Source organism: Netta rufina (assembly GCF_964035555.1).
Source record: "Netta rufina genome assembly, chromosome: 11".
Lineage (NCBI taxonomy): Eukaryota > Metazoa > Chordata > Aves > Anseriformes > Anatidae > Netta > Netta rufina.
The window spans coordinates 2076210-2103586 of record NC_140134.1 but is presented as its reverse complement, the minus strand read 5'-3'; the positions used below and the strand labels follow the sequence as shown (position 1 = coordinate 2103586).

Genomic DNA, 27377 nt, shown 5'->3' with positions numbered 1-27377 from the left:
ACTTCTGAAGGGTAAACTTTAAGAGTTGGAGTCCAATTCATTATTATTATTAAAGTCCATTAATTTAATTAATAGTAATTATTAAATAATATTTAATCAAACAATTTAATGTGAAGTCCAATTCATTATTATTAATGTGGGCTGGTAACTTTTAAAGTCAACTTTATTAATGGGAAATGGTGATGAAAAAATGAATAGGTCCTGTTGGTAAGCAGGTGCCCAGAATCCTCTTGTAGGAACCAAGCAAGAACATGAGATGTGTTTTTCTGCTTGGTCTGGGCTGTTCCATAAAAGGCCTTCCAAATAAAACCAGATGGCTAACTCTCCCACGCATCAGACTTCCAGCCTGCTCAAAATACAGTGGTGAAAGGTTGCCTAGATTTGCCTGTTGCATAAGTCAGTCTTACTCAGCTGGCATTTGGGAAAGCTATGAACAGGAGGCTGAAAGCTCTGTGCAGGTGGCCTGGGGGCAGGACACAATCTATGTTATGGTTCCAGAAATAATAGAAATGTGAAGACCTCTTTGCAGCTTCTCTTAGCAAGAAACTGAGAAAAAGATGCAGAGAGCTGCACTTGGGTGAGGACTAACACCCTGACAAAAGTCCCAGTACCTTGTTGCCTCCCCTGAGCAGTGTTTTGGTTTTTCATTTGGCAGCACTCTTCCAGGCAGTGGGTTTTATCCACTTTTATAAGTGACATTAATATGGTTAATATTAAACAAAGAGTCTCACCAAGCTGACAAATGGGAGCCTTTACTCCATTCTTACACAGCTGTTTCTTCCTCTTCACATCACGAGTGCAATGAATTCTTTGTTGCTGGATCCATGATTTCCCGGCTTTGTCACAACTCCTTTTTCAGTTTTCCCACATTGTTAATGTTTTAAGGCAAGTTGAGAAGAAAGGTAAGAATATGATTATTTCTTATTTTTTCCCCCAAACATAATACCTTCTTTTCTTTGACCACTGCCAGCCTATATTGCTATGATACACTGTTATAGGATAGGATGGACAAAAAAAAAGCCATATTGCAGATTGTGAATGGCCTGAATTAGCTGTAATAGCCCTGAAAGTTTGGACTCACTGCCAGCAATAACTTCTATGTGGAAGTATAGGAAAGTGATGCTTACATTTTGTGTTTGCTGCTGTGAAAACCTGACATGTGGGCTTCCCTGATGCTGTCCTGTATCCTAAGGGAATGTACCTGTAATTTATCAGCAACTGAAGTGCAAGCTGGCACAAGCAGGAACATTATGGTTATGACTGAGGGGTTTTAGCAAGGCAGCACTAGATACATGCTGCCTTGCTCTCTAGACATGGTACGCACAATCAGGCTTAGTTGCAAATGAAAGGGAGAAGTTTTCTTCCAACTAGGACACATAGTTATTTTGTCTTGTCGACTTGAGACAACCTCTTGGACTAGCTAGGAATCCATAAACCACAAAATACTCACGCTAAAAAAATCTGGCTAAAGACAATACTTTCATGACTATTTGTTTTTTCTTTTTCCTTTTACAAAACAAATTCCTTTGCAGTAATCAGTAGTGATCAAAAGAACTTTCTTCAGTTCAAGGACACCAGCTTTAAATGTTAAGGCTACAAGCAATATTAATTGATACAAAACTCTAGTATCTGTTACAAAATTTACTATACAAATATCTTCTAAAAAGTCATCATTTTTTTGATGTCACAGAACAGTAATATTAAAGTCTATGGTGAAACAAGCAAATGTGCATACACAGCTCACATTTGTTTAACTAAGCATAGTTTTGTATATTAAAAACAGTAGTTGCTTTCTGGACGAGGGCTCTTGAATTATAAAATTAATTTGTCAGGTTTTCAGACTTGGCAGGGCAAAAGGTTTTCTTGCTGTGTTCTAATAGAGAAGGGGAAAAACACCACTTCAGTAGTAAAGGGCCAAATAGCCACACAGTTAATGGAGGGAAAAATTAGGAAAATAATTACGTTAATTCACTTCAGACCTGATCCTGCAACCTTTAACCATGGAATGACATTCTTTGCCCAGCAGCAGATCCAAATTTACACTTTACACTTTACAGAATAACATCCTTACTGAGGTAGAGATTGCCAAATAGCTGTTAGTGAGGGAAGTGCCCTGTGTGCCAATTCTAGAAATCAGTAAGTCAGTACAGTCTGCCCTATATTTCCAGACTTTTGGTACCTTACATAACTAGGTACAAAATACTCATTTTTATTGCAGATTCTTTTCTTTGGAAGTGCAGTCATGTGCAATCAGGTGGAATAAGTGTGCTGATAATTTTCCTTCAGAAACTGTAATGATTACCGATGTGGACACTTTTTCTCTTCAGGCAGAAACCATGAGGCACTGAAGCAAGCATTCACTTTTCTTGCACTTGAGGTCACAAATTTATGCAAGTCAAAAATGTTGGACCTGCCAAAAACATCATGCTACACTCCACCAAATAAAAGGACACTGTTATTCTTACAAGGAAAGGTTTGACAGGACAGGAAATAGGCAGGGTCATAGAAGTTTACTTAATACTGAAACTTATTTAACCATCTTTAAGCCAAAATACAATGATAGTTATAAAAATATATATGGGGGGGGAATACAAGAGTAGTGGACTGAGCTATTGTAAGAGTAGCAACCAACACAAACTAGGGAATTTTAATAAAATTTCCCTTAATTCACGTTACTGTATGTCACTTGCCTTTACTGGGTTAACATGCATTAACTAAGTTTTAATTTGTCCTGAAGTTGCGGCAATAAGCATCTGATTTGGAGAATCCCAATACAGTTTATCAAGCTATACACTACTTCTATTACAATGCAATCCTTAAGTAAACTGCATTCTACTTAAAGGAATGGAGGAAGGGGGAATAAGAGCAGAATGAACATTAAAGATAGGAAAAATGTTGCTGTTCATTACAATTTTCCATTTTTGTTGAAACACAGCAGGAGAGCAAAGCCACAGGCTTCTCTACTGCTCTTGCATGCCAGGAGGGATTATGCAAACACTGCAACCACCCAAATCTTATTTAAATTACAGTCATTGTTCCCCTTTTAATGGTTATACTTTTGCCTGCTTTCACTCAAATATTGCTGCATCTTGCTTTCCGCCAACTTAGTCCCGATGGGAGTCATCACCTCTTAATTACAGATGAATAGATCTCTGAAAAATACCTCTAGAAAAAAAAAAAAAAAAAAAAGTAGAAAAGAAAGCAAACTTTAAGTGCCATCTAGTGGCTGATTTATTGAAAAACATTAGATAGATCCAAAAACTTCTGAGTGTGACACAGAGAGTAATATAACTGTAGCTGAACTAAGGAAGCAGTGCTTGAATTCACAGCCACCAAAGACCAGGTTAATACTTCGGGGAAACAAGAAAAGGACTAGAAAAAAATGGTGTTATTACCATAATTTTTCTCTTAAGCTTTTAGCCTTAAGTGGAGAGCTCAAATGGTAGGAATCATTTAGTGATCATCTGTTTCCTTAAAGACTCTCATCAGCTTATTGGAATGTGTAACCTTCCAAGTTGTCGTATGTATTTCAGTTCAAACTGGAAAACTGAACCCTCTCACATCTCAATGGTGCCTAAACGATGGTGGTGAAGCTGGACCCAAGAATCTGAATTCAAAGGTTAGCCTTCTCCAGCAAATTCATCTGGAATTGAAGGTCAGATCTATCTCTATTTTTAACAAGTCAAATTCATTTCTAACAGAAAGAAGGCAGACTGTTAGCAGCAATATCCTTTTCCTTTCCCTGCAGGAAAAAGCCACTTTCTGCAGTAGACAAGAACCCCCCCTCCCCCAAATTATTTAATTATTTCCCATTGTAAAAGGTCCACATTCCTTTTACACAATGAGATTCTGCAGTATCATTCCTCAAGCTTTGCCACTTCTACAAATAACCGGTAATTAACAGTGTAAACTTTAAACAGGTTCAGACAAAGCTTTTTATTTGTGAGACAATGGAGAGCAGTCCAATAGCATTTTAATTTCTTTTTTTTTTTTTTTTCAAATAGCATTTTACTTCCAAGTTGCTTCAGAGCTTTCCATCTCTTTGGTCTCATACAGTGAGCCTTGGGAACCACTCCTCAGTGACAGATTTTGGAGAAGAATCTGTCTATATATCTTTGATGTAAGACTTGCACATTAGTTTCTGGCTTCTCGTGAGGTGATTTAATCATGCATGTCATTCAGTCAAAGACAAACCTAGCCAGCTTTTCACTGAATTACAGAACTAATTTATAACGAGTTGTTAGTAGTGAGCCAGATCAACAAGGTTAGTAGTCCTCTCTTCCTTTTTGCTAGTATAGAAATTAATAAAAATAAAAAATAAAATGTTTAAGAAAACAGGATCAAATGTGCTAATTAAAGCTTAAAATTATGAAGTTTAAACTTTGCTGAAAAATTACTAGTCTATCTTCTCCCTACTTATAGGAAAGGGTAAGTCGTATGAGCAAAAGCCAGGGGAATTTTAAAGAAAACTAAAATAAATAATAATAAAAAAACTAAACTGCTCTAACAGGTACTCACAAGGAAACATTAAAATAATCTGGAGGGCATTGCTTCCCATGTTTATTGTAAATGAAAGTCTGCAGGACTCTTAAAAATAAGTATCAATTTCAGAACATTCAATATGCTGGTATGTAACTTGGTACTTTGTAGGAAGTATTTATCTTCTACAGCTTCGCTACTCATATTGAAGCAAGACCCCAACTCTATTAAAGGAATTATCAGAATGTTATCTAGTGCAGTGGTTTGATGCATACAGGGAGGAGTTTGGTGTAGAGATGAGCTTGAAAGCATTTCCAGTGCTTCAGTTACTTCCCTCTTCTCCCCTCTCCCCCCCTCCCCTCCCCAAGAAACCCTACTGACAAAAACCTTGCAGTCATCTGAAACTCGTTACATGCTTCACGCTTCTCTAGATAGTGACTGAGGAGACTGATGAAAGGGAACTCAACTATATACTACTTTTCAAAATAAGTGAGCCTTTTTTGGTAAAGATACCTACTGCAACAAGTATGCCCACTGCAAAAAAAAAAAAAAAAAGGCAGTTTATGGAGTGCTGCAGTAATTCCGAATCATTCTTTCATACAGTACCTTATTCATGTTGTACCTTATTCAGTACCTTATTCATGTATTCATATCAACAAGCAGCATATTTCATAGCATTTATTTATTATAGAGAAATAATTTCCAGATGAGTTGTGTTACTTAGATCAAACATTATATTGCCTGCTCTATTAATAGAAAGCTGAAAAAATGACTGTTTGAGGACTAGCTAAGGATCAAAGCCAGAACATTAGCTTTGAGCAGAAACATGCATTTTTGACAGGTAGAAGATGCAATAGTAAATATCTTCACCTTATTCTGATTTAGGTCAGAGCAGGAAGTCATACCGGTAGCTATATTCTATATCATCACTGATTCTTTATGAAATGAGCTCTCAGCATGAAATACTGAGATACATGAAAACTGGGTTTCAGAAGATTAATATAAACTGACAAGGTAACAATCAGCAATTTCTGTTTAGGTAAGTTAACTAAAGATGCGTAAAATAAAATCACATTGTTAAATTATTTTTAGATTTATTGCAGTATAATCAGCACAAACAAGTACTTATTACTGAGGACCAAAAAGCTACAAAAAATAAATCATCAACCAATCAATCAAGTCATTCATGCACATTTCCCCCATAATGCAGCTGAATTAACTGCCTATAAACCTAGAAAGGAGAACAAGTACAGAAATGTTGTATAAAACTTGAGGTTATTTTTATGTACATCTAAATCCCACTCCTAACTCAAATGAATATTTAGGAGTAACAAAAAAGCAACAACACAGAAAGCATATTACAATAACTTTCAGTTCTTTCCTGTAGAACCAAAGCCACCTTCGCCACGTTCTGTATCATCTAGAGCCTGAAAGACATCAATGATGATAAGCTGGTTTAGTGTTTTAACTTGCCTTTAATTTTTACACAGCAGATATCATCCACCATAGAGGAGGATATATTTACTCAGCTTCTTGCTAGCTATAACTCAAACTAAAATAAAACATTTTAAGAGAGAGAGAGTTTTGAATACTTTCTGTGCAAGTTTAAACAAATACCAAATGAAAATATTTCTCATGTGCCTTCTACCTCTGAAGACTTAAAATAAAAAACAAAAAGCAAACAAAAAAACATCCTCCAGGTAAGTGCATGCAAAGCATAAAGATTTTTATTCAAAAGAGCATGATAGTGTTGCTGCCTAACACTGAAAATAGTTTTAATACAAAGTATTTACATAAACCATAAATTTCAGCTTACATACAACTATCTTAAGCTACTGATTCTTGAAGATAGCAGAAATATTTCCTTCTGTCAACTTACTTGAACTTCTTCTAGCTCAGGATAGAAAATGCGTTCACAGATGAGCTGGGCAATCCTATCCCCTTTCTTAACTGCAACAAAGTTAAATTATTATAATTTCCTTTTTTAAAAAAAGCAAACAAATAGTTTAGACAATCCCTTTCTAAGAGTATGAGAATGTATTTAAGTGTAAATACTTATCTGAAGCTTAGTTAAGCAAACATTAATAGTCCCAGAAATATACAGGATGTGATAAACTTGTGCTTGTGCCTCATAAATGAAGTTTCAACAGCAATACTAGCTCAAGAGATCTCCCCTCATTCCTGCTGCTACACCGTGGCATCTTAAGTGTTATTATGCATAAATACTGCAGATGGTGTGAGCAAGTTCCACGATGTAGCTCCCTTGTGAACTAGATACAGGAATTAATTTCCCTGGGGAAAAAAAAAAAACAACCCAAACTGATAAAAGGAAACCAAAAACTCTGATTAGTACCAATTTGGTTCAGAGAACTTCTGTAAGAATCTTGTAGCCTTTTCTGCCACTTCACAGCACAAATCACTAGCAATATCTTAACTGGGTCCTGAGGCTTAAAACTGCATTTGCAAAAGGAGAGCACGATTAAGGGAAAATTCTATCTTTATTACTCATACTTCCCAGAATCACAGACTTTTTATCTCAAATCTTTTTTGCTAAAACAAGAAAGAAACCAAAATACAAAGTTGTATTTCAGTAAAGCTCATGAATCTACAGGTTAGCTAAGTAGTTCTTTTCTGCATGTCACCTAATTTAATAGTAGAAACTTTTCAGGTTTCCTTAACAGGACATTAAGTTTACGTGTTTTTGTTAATTGTAAAAATGTTCTCAGGTAACTTTATCTCTCTGTAGACTTTTAAACAAAATTAGTTTCTCATTTCCCATCCGATGGCTGAAAACAGGCTTTGTCTAGCTCAACAAATACCTTCAAAAGTCTCCTTGCCAAAGTTGAAGAGTATCACAGCAACATTTCCCCTGTAATCTTCATCAATGACACCAGCTGACAAAGAATTAAGAAAGATACTCTGTTAATAAATGTTGTCAGTATTTTAAATAATGCTTGTTTAGATTAGTTCGGTGAATGCCGTATCTCATAATGACATCCTTTATACTACTCATGCAATTAAACAATATATATGAAAACACTGACACAACTAAAACTGCTAGTTAATCTTACAAAAAGAACTGAAAAGCACCATCATGTATTAAGAAGTGTTTTGCCACTGTACTACTAATTTTAGTTGCAATACCCTATCTGAAATCAAGACAGCTGTACCAATTTTAGCCTCCATTTATTCTGCTAACTACAGCTCCTACAGTGTCAAGCACAAATTTGTTTTCTTAACTCTAATACTTTATTTAGGAACTTATGGATTTACATGGATTCCAGTCCCTTATCTCAGGCAAGCTAAAAGAACTGAAGCTTTAAGGAACTAAGGCCTTTCTCATGGATTAAAAGCACAAAGCAAAGCACAAAGGCTGGGAAGAACTGAGTTCTTGTTCTTCTGCTGTGAAAGGCTGAGGGTAAGGTGCATAGCAGGGCGGATTCCTTCGTTTCAGAAGCAATGGGAGCATCCAGGGGAGGAAAATCCAGCTACATTCAAGTGTAAATACTGTATAAAAAGCTTGCTATTATATATAAACTATTAACTCTATATTCTGTAATCTTTAGAAAGGTAGTTCAGCAGATTATTTATTAATATATAAAAATTATCATTCAGGTTCTCTTTTCCCCTCTCAGATACAGGAAATATGTTTCTAATATAAAAAATTGAAATTAGATTTCCCTGTGGACCAAAGTATGTATTTTGCATAATACTTGCAGAAATAGTAAAATGAGTGTCCTTCCCAGGCATTCAAGGAATCGTACATACAAAATGCTACCCGTAGATCATAGATTTCAAAATAAATTGTACTATGACTATACTTTACTTTGAATTATTATTGCTGAAGCTCAACATATACACAACACATAAGAATAGAAACTGAACGTTTTTTCTGTTTCTTCAGCTGTGTGAAAGCACTGCATTATATACTGTACGTAATGTTATTGTGTCATCTCTGCACTTGTTCTGGTATGAATGGTATCTACGGAGCTCTATTTCCCATGTAATATTTTGGGTTAATCCAACCACATTTCTGAAAAGCAGCCTAATTAAGCTGCTAATAAGACCAGGAGTATCCCTGAGTTCTGGAAAATCAGCAAAACATGCAGGGTTTTTTTGTTAGGTCACTGATATTTGTGTGCAATTGTTTAAAGGGATCCTACCTACAGAGTACTGTCAGAAGTAAGAGTCAACAAATCTTAGGGGTTGCTATGTATGAACGTTTTCCAGAATCAAAGTTTTTAAAAAAATAAATAAATCCTGAATATAGCATTTGGTTTGGTTGATTCAAAGAGCTTGATGTACTGAAGCTACAGGTACAAGTCCTGCACTGTTTGTTTTAGGTTAGACCAACTTTCTGAAAGTCATCAGCTAAATTGAGCATCACAATGCATCACATACATTGGTCATCACATCTAAGAGGTTTCTTGCACGTTTTCTACCACAGTTCAGTATTACAAATCAATATTTAAAACCTTTAAAAACTGAACCCTTATGCCTGTGTCAGTGCATAAGCAGCTGAACTATAAAATACCGTGAAAACTGCTTCTAACTTCTAGAAATGTAGTCTACCTTCCCCCTTTTAAAACACAAAATAATCTATAATCCTCACATAATCCCTAAACTAGGGGTGACACAAAGTGTTAGTAAGAGTGCTACACATATAATTTATACATACTACATATATGCATGACAAAGGGAGATTCAACCAATTGTTAATACCAGTCCAAACTGTTTTAAGCATCACTCAAGTTCTGTGGTCAGTTGCCCATTATTTTGGTGCCTTTGTTGATGTGCATCAATCAGCTGAAGAGCTGAAAGTCAGAGTTTACGCTTGGCAGATAAAATTGTGTACATATGCTCATAAATGCCCATTAAAAGATCATTAGCTCTTTGGATATATCCTTAATTTGACAAGCCATTCTCAAACATTTCTGTGCAGCTAAGAAAACATTTTTCTAGACTATATGCTGGGACAGATAATGTAATTAGAGACTGATAATGGAATTTGCTAGTTTAACATATCAAGGGCTAGTTTTATTTGTTATAATATAATCTGTTCTGATGTAACACAATACTCTAAAGTGATTATTAAAGTCTAATTCTATTTAAATAGATATGCTTTTGTGGGTACAGAATGTATCAATTGAAGTAATACCCTTAAATTTATACAGGCAAGAAAATACTGTCACATTTCTGCTGGAATTATCTAAAGAAAGTCTGAAGAACAATTGGTGCAACTTAAAGGCATTTTAATTTAACTTTTCTACCTCTTTATCTGACAGAAAACAAGCTTATTTCTACATAATGACAAAAATCACACTTGATGCATTGGTTAGTGCTTAACTGCTAATGATGCTTCTTGGTCTACTTGTCATTCTTACCATTTTCTGGAGGGGAAAAAAAAGAACAGTATCTAAAACTTAGCTTGTGTTGGAGTATCTGGAGCTTAACTGCATGTTAGTATTCTATCTTTTCTCAAACTTCAAACCATTTTTTTTTTTGAAAGGAGTGATACTGACTATAATGGATATGCTAATCTACAATCCATCTAGTCAGATGTGTTCCCTGACTTTTAAACAATGGCATTAGCAGAATCTCGGCTTTATGTATAGGCACTAAAATTTATTTTACAAGTATTGGCTGAAAAGCTTGTCATGAACAGACACCAATTTCTTTTGACCACCTACTTGAGTACTACTAAAGAGACTGGCAATGAGTTTTGGGGTAATACTATGGAGCTATTATTTAAAAGCATACAGATAACACTGAGTTTTTTTATTTCTACACCTATCTTAACATTATTTCTTTTAGAAATCAGGCTGCCATAACTCCTTCCTGTATTCATCGTAGCTTTCAGACTGGCTATCCAAGGGCCATACCCTCCCCACAAATATGTAATTCTAGATCAAGTTGAATATGTTTGTAAGAGAATCCTGCCCTTCAATGAATATATATCATGTTCTAACACCAGTCACTACAAGTTTGCCATGTGTTTAACCACTGTTGGCAGTAAGCTAGTAAAATTCTTCTGAAAATTGTTCAAGCTTAAACATTAGGTAGTTTCTCTTAAAAGTGGCTTTTCAGCAGTGGCCACTTTAATTTGAGAAAACTGAAATTTGTAAATATCACTTTAAAATCCAGGCTTCCTTCTTTGTTTTCTTTGTTTCAGCAAGCTTACCACTGGAGAAGATGACCCAGCCCAAAGAAATGAAATAGCGTGTAAAAACAAAGACAGGTGAGCTCTCTAGGAATTGAAAACTGTCTGATAATTCAATGCGGAAGACTGATGAATATTTCTGTGTCTGAACTGGTCAGCAACATAAGTTATTTACAGTATTCAGTCGACCGGGAAAAAACACTCACTAAAGCACTTAACATTTGTAAGCTTAGCTATAAAGTAAAGAATCTAGAAAGCTTCAGACTTCCTTTCTAGTGAGAATTGTGCTTCCCACACACTTCTGAGGATGAAAGCTTTTCAGCAGATGCAGAGTAAGGACTTTTTTTTTTTCCTCAAAAGCATGCATGATACAAACAAAACTTGCAATCAGAGTTGAAGGTATGTATTAAGAAATATTTTTAAAATATATTTTGTGGCCAAACCCCCAGTCTAATGCTGTGCTGAATGACTGTAATACTTTCAAAGCCACAATAACTTCAAATTCCATGAAGTAATTCCATTTTGTATAAAGTTTCTGTAAAATTAATTGCCTTCCAATCCTTTTCTCTTTAAATGTATTATACCTCCATTCACACAGTCTGAGCTTAGCTACCACCTGAGTTCAAACTATACTATTTGTATCAGAAAATATATGATCCTTGGAAGATACAAGAAGGACCTGACAGTCCTCCTTCTGCATGGGGTCAGAAACAAACTGTACGTACTAGGCATACTGGGAAAAAAAAAAAAAAAAGTTAACAATAAGTTTTCTGCCTTGGCATTCTGTTATTCCACAACACCGAGCTGCAATAATTATACATACTGCTGAGCACTAAGACTCTCTTCTAAATTACGTTTATTGGGTGGAAATCATCTAAATCATTTTTGGAAAAATTGTGCATTAGAATTGGCAGTCTGACATACTGTCTTACTCTGTCAGAACTTTGGCACATTGTTTTTTTGGAAAGCAGCCACACCTAGCAGATGTGAATTCTGAACGTGTTCTTACATGATCCCATTTTTTCCTCCTTGACTTGCAGGACTTCTTACAATGTATTTTTACTTAAATGGGTAATGGCTTTCACTGTCAGAAATGTACCTAGTCAGAACAAATTAAAATGATATAGCAATTGTTGTTGTTTTTGTTTTTTTCTCCATAAAAGGTCCTCTACTAACTGTTAGTAATCATTAACTTGTGTTTTGTAAACTCTTATTTTTGAAAAACTGAACAGGTCATCCTGTTAAGCACTTTTTATTTCCTTTGAGTACCTCCTAGTTTAACTTTCAGATCAAAAAGTGTTAGTGTATATATATATTTATAATGTGTGATTCTGAGACTTTCATAAAGGTTTCTGGTTTTATGTATATACACCTATAATAATTGTTTTTAGAGATCTGTGAATTTCTAATTAAGATTAAGGAAAAGTTCAAAGTATATTAAAAGACAACCTGTTTAAAACACATCTGTTGCTAAAGATGATAAAAAAGGAAAGACCTGTAGAAAGTGGGATTTGCTTTACTTGTTTCAAAAGATTTTCAGATTTTAAATCAATAAACATACAAAGTTAGTTTAAATTTTATTTGCTTTATATTTGTTGCATTTTGATCACTAAGAGTAAACTAAAGTTTTAGGTTCTTTGTAACCTAATGAAAAATTTTCTCTAAGTGAAGAACTGCCCACAGTAATGGTGTATTCCAGTGTTTTTTATCATTTTATTTGTTTACAATGACTGTGTCTTCTGTATAAAAGAAAATCTATATGCTTTAATTTAATTCACTTAGATCTTACACTATGCTGAAAAGAATCACACACAGGTATTTCATGAAAATGAAGAAAACATACTGTAAAAAATCATTTTAATGTCTAAACCCCAAAATAACAGCTATGCCATGCACTGCTTACATGAGTGCTCTGTGGTTATTATAGGAAAATCAGTAATAAACCATAAAGTTTTAAAGTAAGTATGATTTACTGGTCATTGGGGTATTACCCAATTATCTCCTTTTGCCAGACAACTAATGAAGCCAGGATTACTTATTTACACATATTACAATGTTAAATTAAGGCACTTATAACAATCAAGATTTACGAAGTTATAGTAAAAATAACAAAAATCTTACCACCAACATCTATGAAGTGCTTTGCAGCTAAGCCAGAACGTGGTGCTAGAAAACAATAATTTTAAGTGTATTAATTTTGTTTTTAAACTCTTATAAAACATTTATAGGTTAGTGTGTTTGCTTGAAGTTGTGTCAGCAAGAACTGTTTCCATGGTCTTTCTAAAATAAATGTGATTTTACGGGAACTACTGTACGTGTTATTGTATATATTTAAAAAGCAGCTGCTACAAGCTACATTAAGATTGAAATCTTTAAATGATGCAAGTATATCCTTGTTTAGACCATCAACTGCAGAGCAGGTTTCTCCAAAGAATGCTGGAGCAGACAATGACTATCTAGTATTGGTTTATTTTTAGTTGTTTCCACTATTCTGGAATAATCTCAGAAGATTATTAGGTCAATCCATTTTAGTTATGATGGAAAACAATATCTGACAAGCAATTTACTAAGAATATTATACACATTAAATGATGTGCAATTGTTTTTTTAATATATATCTTAGCGTACTTTAATGAGGAGCTAAAAATTACTCTCTCCAGAATTCTTTGTTTGGATTAAAATAAATGCACGTGCACTCTCTTTTTAGATGAAAGGAAACAGCAAACTCTGAGCACGTTCTTCCACTGAGGTAGCTGTTTTTCTGTTTGTTTTTACTATGTTTTTACTAATATGTAATTCAGAAAAAGAATGAACAAAACGTAACATTGTACACATTCTCTCAATTATTTTGTCACTAAAAGTAGTAAAATACTACCATACTCTCCTATCTCAGAGTTAATTTTTAAATAGTCAAGGGTGCATTTTCCATTTATCCATTATTTATTGGTCTTTGTCATTTGAATTCTGAAACTGCAGAGAAATAATTAACTATTGCATAGCCTATGACATTGTATAAAGATTATGAACATTCTTACTAGCGAACTTCAAAAATGTCTACTATTGTTATATCTACTAAATGTTTTTCACAAATGTCTACTATTAGGCTCAAACACATAGATGTGAGATTTATTCTGCACACATAAAATATATGAAAACAAGAATATTAATGTAAAAATCATGTCAAACCTGTTCTGCAGTGACTGCAGTTTTTTCATGGCCTGCTTACTTACCTACTCGTCCATAGCAACCAGAAGGAAGAGCAATTTGAATGTCTGTTTTCACTACAGCCTTTTCCATAGGTGGTATCACACAGTCGTAGGCACTGCATTACAGAAATAAACACTAGTTTATATGGAATATGGAAAAAAGACACCTCTGTATTTTAAGGTACAAAATTACCCAGAATTCCTCCTGCTGGGATGTAGGAGAACCTGACCTACCGTGGAATTTATACAAGAAAGTTACAGATCGACAATATTTGTATACAATACAAGATGCTCCCATTTTCACATTGCTAGCTTTCAGTAGCATCATTTGAACCGCATAATCGTGAGATTGTTTCTTAACTGTTTTTAACTAGTAAGGGAGAGAGGAAACATAGACATTAACTTGAAATTAACCAGGTCAACAAGGATGTGCAATTTTGTGTGCCAAAGCAGAAACTTTAAGGAGTTTCTCTTCTGATTAAGCCTCCTACATCAGGTGAGCTAACTATAACCTAAAAATCTACTAAAAGGTATCAATTGAAACATAAACATGGCAAAGTTTTAAAAGGCAACTGTTTAACAAACAATCCTTTAAGTCTACTACTACTAACGTCCATGACTGGGGGAGCATAGTTGGAGTTGGGAATCCTGGTTGAAGTGCTCTGGTGTCTTCCATGACTTCATTAATTTTTCTCAGATCACATAACAGTCTCCATTTTCCATTCCTTTTCTTGATTACAAACACCAGAAAATTCCAGTTCTAGTCGTGGGAACAATGTCTCGCTTTAAGTTGTCAAGCAACTCATCCTTTGGGCCTTATGTATCCTGTTCTTCCCGGATCAGAGGGAAACATTTCTGTCTCCTTTTCAAGGCCAACAGGGCCTGGGTCAAAAGGCACGTCCAGGTCAACAGGGGGCGTAACAGCAAAGGCCTGTGATGGCAGCAGCGGTGGGGGTGCAATGGCGTAGCTGTCTGTATGAGCCCGCAGCTTCCTCACTGTCTGGCAAACCACACGTTTCTGACTGTGGCCCCACACGGCTCTTTAAGGCCTCAGAGATTGCTTGCCAGGTGCCGAGCAATCCCACTGCAACCTTGTCATTTTTAGTTGTAGAGTCCCACACCTTGACCTCAACGGAGAGAGGGAGTTAGGAGAATCTTATCAAGTAGCGATAGAGCACTGACAGCATTAAGTTAGGATGCTACTTCGTGTCTTTGCTAACTATGGTGCATTGTGCAAATTAACTAAAGCAAGAAGCCTTGGGTGCCTTACCAAGGTCAGTCTCCTAATAAGAGCGTGAGCCTATCTTAAGAAAGTGGCAGAAACTGGTCCTGCGAATGTACAAGAGCCAAGGAGCAACTGAGTCTGCACAAAGACAAGAGGTCAACAAGCAGTGACGAGGAAGTCATCAATCTTCATCCCCATGACCCCTGATGACCACCGCCAGAATACACTGCGCAAGCGCAGATGGGAAGAGTTGTGGAAATAACTCCTTGGAACTACTTTTAATATGAAGTGGGGACGGGTTTTGAATATGTATAGGCATATTGTGAAACTTCATGCATATGTAACTCTTTATGGCATAAAACCAAGGCAAGTTGCTGCATCAGGTGTGCACAACTTTGGTGGGACTACCCTCCATGCTGCCCAGCGCTGAATAAATATACCTACTTTGAAAACGGACTCCACAGTCAATAAGATTGTAGAGTCCGTTATCAACAAGTCACAATTTGGCCCCATATTTCAGGATCATAAACTGTCTGATTGTTAATAAAGAGAATAAGCTGTAAGGTTACCAGGACACTCTTTGTTTCTAAGGATGTATGATTCTCCATAATGCACAACTGCTTACCAGCGAGGGGCAGTTGTGTGTGCGGCTCCACTTCTCAGCTTTAGCTTCTTTCCAGCTCCAGTGCCTATTTCCAGTGGCTTTCTGTACGAGCTTCTTTGAGTGGTTTGCTGAGCTTGGCTGAACCTATCTTCATGAGGCAATCAATGTCCCTGTTCCCATCCTGGTCTCCATTCTGCTAGCCTGTCCCTATTCATTCCTTTTTCCTGCTTCTTGATTGATGACATAACTCCATTATATCATGTTACCTTTTTTCATCTCGAGGACAGGCTCCCCTCTTATACCCTTTGCCCCACAGCAGTCCTTTTCAAACAGCTTTTCATGACCCCCATGGCCACACTCCCACATCTCCCCCTTCTTTATTAATACCATCTTCTTGACATGAATTATTACTCCATATATCACAGGAAGAACTTATTTTTAAACATGTGGAAGCAACAAAAAGTTTTCTGTAAAGCTGTCTTTTTCCAGGTGTACTGTACACCACTGGACAAGACAAAAACAAACCTAGAAAAGTGGAATACAATATAAAGCATTGAGCGTGGTAGAGCACAGAGACGCATAAAGCCTCTGAGAGGAAGTCTGATGGTTAAGGGGAAAGAAAAAGACAGGATGGATATTTAAGTGATATTACAAAAGGAAACTGGAAGAAGGCAGAGTAGAGCGCAGATATAGCTAGTGATTGTATCTTATCACTGAGCAATGCAAACAACCACGTGTAGACATTCCTAGACATAACGCATGCCTCTGAACAACACTTACCACTTTAACAAACCTAGCCCTGCGTAGCCGTGACCAGGGCTCCTGCTGGGCGCCATTATCAAACTGCCATAACGCCCTTGGCCACAGCACCCAGCGGCCAAGAGGAGAGTGGCAAAGCAACGAGCTCTGGCAGACCAAACCCACGAGTGCTGACTTTTTTTTTTATTTATTTTTTTATTTCACAGGAAAGCGCCCAGTGCTGGTGCCAGCAGGAGCTCGTGCTGCCGTGCCAACCCTGACAGCGCTACTGCCTGATGACCTGGAGGCTGCGGCACGGCTGGAGCTCTGGAAATACGGGGAGGGGGCCGGGCACAAGGGAGCCGAGGCGCAGGGCGGCTGCTCGCCGCTCCCCAGGGGAGGACCCTCACCTGTACAAGTCGTAGCCCGCGGCTCGCGCGGAGCCCCTGGAGGGAGCGAAGGCGTTCTCGGAGAGCCTGGTGAAGCGGAGCCTGGAGGAGGGTTCCCCGGGCGCCGAGCTCGCGTGCCTCTTGCTTGGGGCCGGCTGGGAGCAGGGCATGGCTGCGCGGGGCGACACGAGCTGCTCGTGAGGCGGGGCAAAAAGCGCGCGAAAACGCCAGGCGGGAACCGCTCAGTCCCCGCCTCCTCCCCCCCCCCCGCAGCCCCCCTCCCTTCCCCTCCGTCCTCTCCTTACGGAGCCGCAGGAGCCGCACCAGACGGGCCGCCATGGCGGCGGCGCAACGCCTCAGGGCTCCCGGCGCTCGCCGCCGCTGGCCGGGGGTCTGCGGGCTGGGGGGCAGCGACACCCCCCGCTGGCTCCGGCACGGCACGGCCCGTACCTGCCATGCGGCACAGAGCAGCCCCGGGGCACGGCGGCGGCGGCGCCCCCGAGGGGCGGGCGGACCCCGCGGGGGTTGCAGGGTTGCCGGGGAAGGCGATGGCGGGTGCGCGGCAGGCGGGGCTCGGCTACGTCGCTGCCCCCTGCAGGAACCGTGGTACCAGTTCTCCGCCTCCTCCTCCTCCTCCTCCTCAAGCCAAGCGAACTCCCCCCGTAGGCTGACATCGGAACCTGCCGCCTTGCGGCTGCACAACTCGTGCTTCCCCGCGCGGATGGATGTATTTTTCTCTCCGCAGGTCGCTGCGGGCTGTAGGAGTTCTCTCTGCTCCTCCAAATTTTGTCCCAAACCCTCTCCTAATGACATTTTTTGAAAGATTAGCGTGTATGCAAGTGTCTCCTGGCTGTGTCACGTTCTGAAGTGCAGGCAGGTGGCAGTGAAACCATTGCTGCGTGTTGCACTCTGAAAAACAGTGTTTTGAAAAACATCCCAATTTGGGGTTTCGTTGTTTCTGTCCGGCACTTCTAGTCTTAATAATCACCATTTGAATGAGAATGCATATGTACTGAGATATATGGGGTAATAATTTGCGTCAAGAAGATGGTTGATACTAATAAAGAAGGGGGAGATGTGGGAGTGTGGCCATGGGGGTCGGCAAGCCCCATGGTTGGTGATAACATCAGACACTTACCGAGGAGGCCATCAGGAATGTAAAAGAGTTTAGAGGGAACAAAGAAGGGTGATTCAAGAGACGCCATGCCGTCTGGGGTTGCTTGTTCTCCAGCCCTTATACATGGAAGATTCTGGGTGTTTGCTGTCACCGGGCAAAAATGTGTGACCAATGAAAAAGTCACAGAAGGTATGGGAGCACTTCAACCAGGATTCCCAACTCCAGCTATGGGAGTTGGGACTCCCCCAGTCATGGACATTAATAGTAATAGACTTAAAGCACTGTTTGTTAAACACCTGCCGGAATTCGGAAAACTTTGCCATGTTTATGTTTCAGTTGATACCTTTTCCGATTGTACATATGCATAGGCATACTCGGGTTTCTTATGAATATGTAAAAGCAATGTTCTGTATATTTAGAAAGTTCGATGTTCGTGTGTGCGTGTTGGTAGAGCATAGACTCCCCTTGCACCCAGCGCTGTTTACTTGCCTTTTATAAATATTACTAAATTCAGATTGAATTGTATCTTCAGTTATAACAGTACCATAGACCTGTGTAGGAAAAAAAGTAATAGTTAATGACTTCTGATATAACCCATTCACAAATTGAGAGTTGATTTTTTTTTTTTTTGAAGTTACATCACATTAATGTCTGATCATAACTGGTTATTTATACAGCCAGCACTTCATAATGGTTACAATTGCATCCTGCATCGTAGTGCAGAAAAGGACTGATTTTGTGAGCGGCCTGGCTCCTCCGTGAGGCGGGCTTGGTTCTATGCTACATGTAAGGTAGTCAGGAAGCCTCTGCATAGCAGGTAAGAGAACTCGTCAAAACATCTTGTCATCAAGGAAAAAGGCCTCAGCTGACCAACACTTCCCCCTGTCAGGTTTTTAGAAAAGACAGAAGTGTCAGCAAGTTTGCCTTGGTGCTGGGAATGTGTTGTTTGCTCTGGAGATAAGCAGTTATTTGGTCAACGTTTCTGCATTCTTGACTGCTGACTATTGCTGTTCTCCATTAGGCATATCTGCTGGCTTTGAAAAATAATAGTGAGATAAACTGAAATTATCTGCCTTTTTGCTAAATTGAGAATAAGAGTGGCAGCTGCTGGTACATAGAAAGAAATACAGAGCTTCTTTTAGGGGTGCTAATCCATAAAATTCTCTGCACTGAAGTTTTGGTGATAGAATGAGTGTTTTTATTAGGAGAAAAATGTGGCTTTAAAATAGAGCTTTCCCTGCTGCCACCCCAGCCTGACTTAGAACAGCTGTCTCTCTCACAGTGATTAAGATGTGTAATTTTAAAGGCTGCTGTGGGGGTGTTTATTTGCAATTAAGTTTTATTTTTGATCTTGTGTTTTGCTGTACTGTGTGGAGACTGTAGAATTTTGTCATTGCTTTTTACTCTGTTACGGAACAACTTTAGTGCTTTATTTTTGCTTGAAACTGAATTTCCTCTGATGAAATTCCAGCAATGGCATAGCTGTGGGTTATTGTCGTTATTTGTAGAGCGTGCAAGCTGAAATGTATTGGGTTTGGCCATGGGTTGCAACGGCACAGAATGTTTTCTGCTCTCACAGCAGTTGAGGTCAGCACCAAGAGGGATGCTGCTGAGCTTTGAGCTGAAGAGGTTGAGGGTTCCTTGAACTCTGTTCTCTCAGCTTTGCTGATGAGATGGGGACCTCTGACAGAGGGGAGGTGACAAACAGATATGGTTAAATGGGTCCATAATAGCTAAAATGGTGTTGCTGTTTACACCGTATCTTGGACTTAGTGTTAATTCATGCTATCTGTTGCCATGTCTGTTACTTGCAGACTACCAGTCAGTTGCCAAAACTGTTTTTGCCTGAAGGAAGAACTTGAAATACTATACAGAATTTTAGAAAAAGAGGGAAAGGATGAGGGACATCCAGGGTTTCTGAGAATGAAGGACAGCCATCGTTTTGCCTTGCCAGGATGGCTTCTGGTAGAACTTTGAAGGTGCAATGAAAATTGCTCAGTAAGTTACCCCAGTCTTAAACCTCTGTGGGTGGCTGGGGCCTTGCACTGTGATCATGATGAGAAAATGGAGAACCCTTTTGGGTGTGAAGTAGGACACTGGCATGCTCTTTGCCCAATGTGGCTTGACCAGGTGCAGTATTGTCTTCAGAATACAATGAATTTTTGGTTACGGTCTTCTACTTGCACTGTTGGGTTAAAAAAACAACAAACTAAACTCTGTTGGGGACTGAAAATCTAGTCAAAGTCCTGTTGGAAGAATGTTGATCTGGAACACTAGACAGGGGTTACAGTTACTGAGCATCCTGCCTTATGGGTGTACGATCAGGATGGGCAGTTTGCAAGTGGTTGTAAAGAGATTTAAAGAACTACAATACAATGCCTTCTGTGATACCTGTTTGAGCTCCACTAATATGAGGAGGAAAAGGTGAGATTCACTGATGAGACAAGCAGTAGTGGATCCTTTTAACAGGCCCTTAGGCCTTAAGCGTAGCTGTATGAACTGTGGTAGGCTGAGGCCATTGTAGAATTCTCAAAATATTATTTACTTCTTCAAAGAGTGGTTATTTTCTCATTTGTACATCTTTGGTCAACTTATCTATGCTTGCTTTTGTCATGTCTGATCAAATCAACCCTAGCCTATTTAAACCCATGGTGTGATATATGCTCAAAAAGTGTTAGACAGCTTTAGAGCCATGTTTTTTTCTAGAGATGTCAAATGTGTAATTAGAATTCAGTTCCTAACATGGTGATTAAAATTCAGCAGTTGTTTTATGCATAATATATGTAAAAAAGGAAGTGTCTTTTACAGAGTGGGAAAGGAGGTAGGTGGACTAATAAAATTTTGCAACTGAAGTTGCAATTCAAGAGTTTACAATTAGCACGCTCTCCAAATTAGTCGTGCAGACGCATTAAAGTTGTGGTGAAGAAGAAGCTCTTTGGAAACTGTTATGTTGAAATTACTTGTGGATTTGTGAAAAAAGCACTTCAGATAGTTATGTGTAGAGTTTATGTTGCTGGTTATAAATCCCATAGCACTGTTGTGCTAATTATTTAATCTCTGTAGTCTGAGCAAGGAGTTTTCCATTGATGTGTATGTTAGTGCTTACTTTTTGTATGGCTGTTCATTTAGAAATTTAATTCTTGGGGATTCACTGTTGCGATGCCTGCAGTGATGTCTGTGAAAAAAGCAGGAGTGGTATTGAAAGTGCCATTACTAATGCATATCATGCTCTTTCTTTTTCGATCTGCTTAGTTCCCTAATATCAGTTTGGGGCAATGTTCCCTGTGGACTGAGAATTTACCGGAGTTGAAAATATTTAGGAAACTATCTTCACTCATGTACAAAACTGAAGGTCTTAATGCAGATGCATAATTGCCCCTAGTCCTTCCATATCTTGTGATACAAAACACACTTACAGAAGGCCTAATTAGAGCTTACCCAGAGGCTCTTTCTATTGACTGCTTGGGTACCTCACAAAGATAATATCTTTATGATATTTTGTTTTGTACATGTTGATATAATATGTATATATTTTGATATATTGTTTGTTGTCTGCGGCAAGGGGAAAGGGTGGTGGCTGCCGCAATTCTACCAGGGCGGAAGGACTTGACAGCATGTAACAAACTCCTTTATTGTTGTTCACCTCACTGTGAAGGATCAGAATAATTTCCATGTTTTGCAGGTACAGAATTTGAGGTTTGGTTTGCTCAGAGTTGTGGGGGAAGTCTGTCATATCTAGGAAACTCGTACATCTGTGTCATGCAGTTAAACTGCAAAGTGATCTTTCAGCCTCATTGTAAATGTGTAAGAAGGAGTGTTAAGAGAGAATACCAATATTTCATATCTGCCTTTAATAGCTGGAGAAAATAAACCATGGATTATTGGGCTACATTACCACGTTCTGCTGAATTGCTTCTGCTGAACTTGAAAAATATGAATATCAAATATTTGACATTTTTGGAGATAGAGTGCTAGATCTTCCACAAGTTACATTCTCTTAATTCAAGCAAAGATGGAATCTGAGGCCTGCTTTGAGATAAGCATTTAATGAAAATCAGCGTCCACCGACTTTCCTGGGGCTTAGATTTCTCGTAGTCTATCCAAAGAAGTTGCAGGACAGCAGTAATTAAATTAGCTGTGCTCCTCAATGGTCTTTAATTTAAATAATGCTTAGACATAGGATATAGCTTTCCCCGTTAAACAGAGAAACTGCTTTTATTGACAGCTGAAATGATAAAGTACTATAATGTTGCAGAATTGAAAATAGAAAAACAGCATAGCTTAATGGATTTCCTTTATTTCAACTTAATGTATAACAAGTATTATTTAGAAAGTCTAAAAAATAACATAAATTTATATAAATAAAAAATAAGGCATTCAACTCAGCTAATCATTTGCTTTCTAATCACTTACATGAATCACTGTATATTACATTCCAAAGTATAATCTCAAATTATATTAACTCATAACAGTCATAGCAAAAATTGTCAGAATATTTAGTCTTTGACTAATTTCTTTGTGAAATTTACTTACCATCTTTAATTATTGAAATCATACAGGTCCATTCCAGGTCAAAGCTTGAAAATTCATTATCAGCTCTTGCCATACAGAATCCATCTCTATGTATATTTTTGTTTGCAAGTTAACTAAAAGCATTTGAATAAGCATTACAATTTAGGTAAAAGAATCTGTTGTAGGCATAGGTTTTAATTTTAATGTAATATAATTAAACAGCATCACAGGAATTCTGTTGTTTCTGTTCTGTTGACCTCATGGGTACTGTACAGTTGTTTTTTTTTTTCTCTCCCACATTGATGCATTTGATTTTAATCCTCCTCTGTGTTTAGTAGCAATTATGACAGTGCAATTTAAAAGTATTCATTTATAGATTTAATACTTTTTACACTTAGCTGATAAGTTTGGCTCTCAAGGATGAATATCACAAGCATTTTAGCTACCATATAAATAAAATTAGTGGAGTTTCTTCATTGTATTCTCAAAATATTTGCTGTCTCGTGTTATACAGGTGGATTTTCCTGCTTTTGCCTGCACAGGAGTGTGACACCACTAGGGACCATTTGCATTTTCTTGTCCAACTTTCCACTATGTTGCTTTGAATTCTGATAATTTTTCTGTCAATAAGTGAAGTTTTAGATCTGTATTAAATAAGTGTGTCTTTAATAAAGCACTGCCATTAAAATTGTGGGGTTGAAATCAAGCATGGGATGTTCTAGGCATTGAAGTCTTTCTAAGAATAGAAAGTCAGTACATTTTTGTGGTTGCCCCTGACCATTAAAGTTGGAGGAAGGTTCTTTGAGAGAATTTCTAGCCAAGCCATATACAGGTAATCAGACACCACTCCTTTTCTTGCCACTGGGAGACTCCTGTTCAGATAGACAGAAAAGTAAAAATAACATTATTAAGAAAAAGAGGAGACCTGAGAACATGCATCACACAAAATATTAAGTAGAAAACTTCAGCTGTTCATATGCCACTCTGAATGTTCATAATTAGACTATATGATTGTTTTAATCTTATAAAGTACAAAGCTACCATCAAGTCTTAATCTTGCAAATTCTTTGTCACCTAGTTAATGCCATTAACATGACTATTTGTTGTGAGCATGAACTGCTTGTGAATACCTTTACCTTGAATAGATAAAGAAGTATTTTCATCAACAATGATTTTTTTTAAAGGATAAAAATACATTACATGCACATTTTTGCAGTCCATCAGTTTATTTCCTGATGTGTAGCTATTGTGAGATGTGAGTTTTGACATATGAGTCAATTTAAACATTACACATTCACCCCTATTTTGGAGACTGAATTAATGGGGCTAAAGAGCTTTATCTGTGCATCATAAATACTAAGTGATTTTTTGAGTATCTTTATGAAAAAAAAATGATTCTATCTAGAAGTTGATTTAAAAATGACTTTTTTTGTTTTTATTGGTGACATTATCCTTTATGCAGTTAATCATCCTTATTCAGTTTCGTGTAGTTTCAAGTAGATCTTGGCAAATGATCTCCATTGATTATGTGCAAATCAAAAGAGTTCTTTCTACAACTTTGAGTTCTTAATATCTTGGGATGGAAGGGGGGAAGAAAGGAAAACAGGTACTTTGTGCAGGTGGGTAAGCAGGTGTAGCATTCAATGTGTAGAGTGGGATGTGAAGATTATGTTTTTGACACATTCATGAGTACAGCTTTGCTTTAAGCTAAGAAGAAATATGAGGAGAGATTCATATTTAGTGTAGTCCCAGAGAATCATCAGTGCAGATTTAAGTCCTTTAAAATGTACTTTAAAAGGCTATTTTTGCCCTCAATGAGTTAGCACAAGTGTTTCTGTTGATCTAGTCTACAATCTCTATGCACATAATATTATTTTCTAAGTTAAAACCAAAACCACGCAACTCACAGGACAATGAGGTTAGCTGCCCTCGAATGCTCTTGTAAGAGTTCGTTCAAACGGACTTGGCGGTAACTCTGTTTAAACCAAAACATGGGAGAAATAAAAAGATCGTTAGGTCAATGGTCTGCAGTCCTACCTATTGCCCAAAAGATTTTCTGCGTTGGCAGCACTGGAAGCCAAGTGTGTTCTGTGATCCAAAGTGACAGAGATGGCAAAATACAAGGCTGTCTAGGATGGGTTTCTTGGTTGGTATTGATGCCCAGGGGCCAGACTTCTTCACATCTGTTTATGGTTTCCTGGGGGTTGAGATTGTTCTTGTACTGGCACAGTACCATAGCCAGATCAGGCATAGTTTTTAGGTATTGGTTTGGCTATGTAGCATAGCTGTTTTGGAGCTGTGAAAAGACTTGTGATATTGTTTGCTGATGGTTAATACATTAATTCATCTATTTTTGCAGTGTTGAGCTGCCATGCCAGTAAGGCTAAACATCAGCATGTAAACGATGACCTTGCCACCCTATAAAAATTATTTTCTTCTCCAAAAGACCAGGGCTCTAGAGTAAGACTGTTAACTGCTTTATGTGTTGTGTATTTGTATGGATGGTTTTTGCATTGCATAAATGGCTATTATTTTAAGATTCAGCCAACCTTACTTTGGTCAGGTTCTCAAACTTTTTAACACATAACAAAAGTCATAGAGAATAAGAGGGTAGAGCAGGGACATTGCAGCATGGGAGACAGATGTATCTTCAGTGGTGTCATAAAATAACCTTTCTATTTCAGTAGAGAAGGTAAAAGGTAATTTTTTTTTTTCTCCATTCAGACCTTAAATTTTCTTTCTCTATGGAAATTTCACTGTTGTTTTACCTGTGTTACGTAACTAAGAGTACTCGTAATTTAGAAAGTTATCTCACCAGAGTCATCCTGTAACATCACCCTTTATCTGTGGTGCTGCCAGGCTTTTTACTCTTGAATTTTAAATGTGTTCTAATGTCCTCCATAAAATTTCCAGAACTGTCTTACTGATGAAGATAAGAGGCATGTCTTTCCAGGTGTGCAAGCTAAACATTTTGTTGCTGTTATTTTACAGAGACTTGGCACTTTCATATTGCTGACTGCTTTAAACATAGAGGTGGGGTTTTTTTGGTTCTTTAGTTACAGACCTAGATGAGACCAAGCTTAACCATTGTGTATGTGTATATATGTATTTTTCCTCCTCTTGTATCCTCATTGTTTGTGTACACAAGTGTGTATATTTGGGAGTATATTTCTGTTGTCTTTTTTATGGAGATTAAGGACTGACTCAGGTTTTGATGATTTATTCTGAGAGTGTTTTAAAAGTTTTCTGCCTGCAGCTGACTACCATCATTTTATGCTGGCTATCAAATCTATGAAAAGGGTAATACAGTGAGCAGTCAGTCTGCTTCCCAGCTGCTGCAGTCAGCAGTATAGTGTGTTATCTTAAATCGCCATTGATTTCAGCTTATGTTAATACGTCCAGCTGTGACCCTTGGCATCTCTGATCTCATACTCACAGTCCTTGCTTCACTGAGGAAGTTACCAGCATCATAAAGTGGAGACAACTAAACTCCAAATGCGCTCAGGTTAATCCAACAGGAACTGTAAAGAAGATTGCTGGATTCATTCCCTGAGAGTTGCAGCAGAACTTGTGTCTTAAGAATGCAACAGTTCTAGGTGATCTGTTAGCACTGGGCAGATGAAGCCTGTCAGTTCACTGCTAAAAAGATACATTCCAACAAAATTCAAGAGCATCCCAGTCTCTAATTTACCTAGTGGATCAGTCAGCATCAGCCTTAAAATAGTTTCAAACTGGGGGAGAGTTCCTATGTCGTAGGCAGGTTTAGACAGCTCTGCCACTGAAGTAAGAATCCATGCTAAATTTTGCCTTTTGCACAAATTTCAGCAGCTAGCTGTAAGGACTGGATTCACCTCTAAATTTGCCAAAGTGGTGAATGTTTGGAACTGTTCTTAAGAGATTCAGGCACTTAACAGTGGAACCCCTTAATAAACCTCAGCAGATCTTATTAGCTTGGGCTTAGCACAGTTCTCTGGCTTCTGGCTTAGACGTGGCTTTCATCTGGCTGGCTTTGAATGTAGGCAGAGCTTAGCCTGGAAAATACTTTGTAAAGCATACCAAGGTCTTACACAGTGCTGAATAATGTAATCATAACACACCCGCAGTATTTATAACACAAATGAAAATTATAAATATCAAATACAGGTTTGTACATGTTATGTTTGTAATTCCATATCTAGTATTTCACATTTTCTTACTAATAACTTCAAGCATCTGGTCTACAGTGTAAGAATAGGTACAAATGTAAAAAGGTAGTGAAGGCTTTACCTTCTCTTTGAATGCTTCCAGTTCAGCATCTGTAATTTTCCACGGAGTCTCTTGCTTTAATTTCTCAGCAGTTGTTATATCTTTGCAGCTTTCATGGAGGCGATATGGTTCAATCATCTCTTCAAAGAATTTCCAACTGAAACAGGAATTGCAAAGGATGTCTTGCTGCAGGATATGAACTTACTTACTTGTAGACACTGTGTATGGTAGACCCCACTGACTATAACTGTAGCTGAAAAACATGCAAAATCTTTAACTGTTCTGTACGGCATTGTGCCCCAAGTTTTATTTATACCAGATCAATATGTTGAGGCTATTTGAGGATAACTAAAAGATTATTTGAGGATAGGATGATGAAAACACTGCATTTGGCCTGTTGTGGTTGCAGAGAATTTGTTGCATTTTCCTGGCTATAGCAAAAATACTAAAAGGAGTTGTGCTGTAACTCCAAACCGCAATATACTGGTTACTGACATTAATAATGAATATGGGTCTCCTCATAAATAACAAGCTTTTATTCACGTTGTTTTACCATTAACTTGAGAAATCACCTGACTGGTACAAGTTTTCTGTTACAGCTTTCATGAAATAAAAAAACAGGCTTTATAAATCACCTGTAGCAAGGGGCTGAGGGAAACACTGTGGATTTTTGCTGAATGGAGATTAGATTTGTGATCATTT

The 27377-nt window shown here is 37.9% G+C and overlaps 2 protein-coding genes across 5 annotated transcripts in view; both read right to left on the bottom strand.

Moving 5' to 3' along the window:
• Positions 1-4881: 4881 nt before the first annotated feature.
• Positions 4882-17366, bottom strand: DUT (deoxyuridine triphosphatase). 3 transcript variants are annotated; one of them, XM_084293146.1, is made up of 7 exons: positions 17252-17366; positions 16823-16973; positions 13870-13961; positions 12761-12805; positions 7299-7373; positions 6359-6429; positions 4882-5906 (listed from the first exon to the last, which is right to left on the bottom strand). In XM_084293146.1, the coding sequence occupies exons 1-7, from the start codon at positions 17256-17258 to the stop codon at positions 5850-5852; spliced, it is 498 nt and encodes a 165-aa protein (XP_084149272.1). In that variant the 5' UTR covers positions 17259-17366; the 3' UTR covers positions 4882-5849. The 3 variants fall into 3 exon arrangements, with proteins under 3 accessions (XP_084149272.1, XP_084149270.1, XP_084149271.1); XM_084293144.1 differs by having other exon boundaries at positions 17126-17364; XM_084293145.1 differs by having other exon boundaries at positions 17107-17275.
• Positions 17367-23166: 5800 nt separating this feature from the next.
• Positions 23167-27377, bottom strand: part of SLC12A1 (solute carrier family 12 member 1) — a gene marked incomplete at both ends in the record, with an annotated part of 48959 nt that continues 44748 nt past the window's right edge. For both annotated transcript variants that reach the window (XM_084293281.1, XM_084293282.1), the window contains 3 exons: positions 23167-23302; positions 24338-24405; positions 26697-26832. In XM_084293281.1, coding sequence (XP_084149407.1) covers positions 23167-23302; positions 24338-24405; positions 26697-26832 — 340 coding nt within the window. The remainder of the gene's footprint in view (positions 23303-24337; positions 24406-26696; positions 26833-27377) is intronic.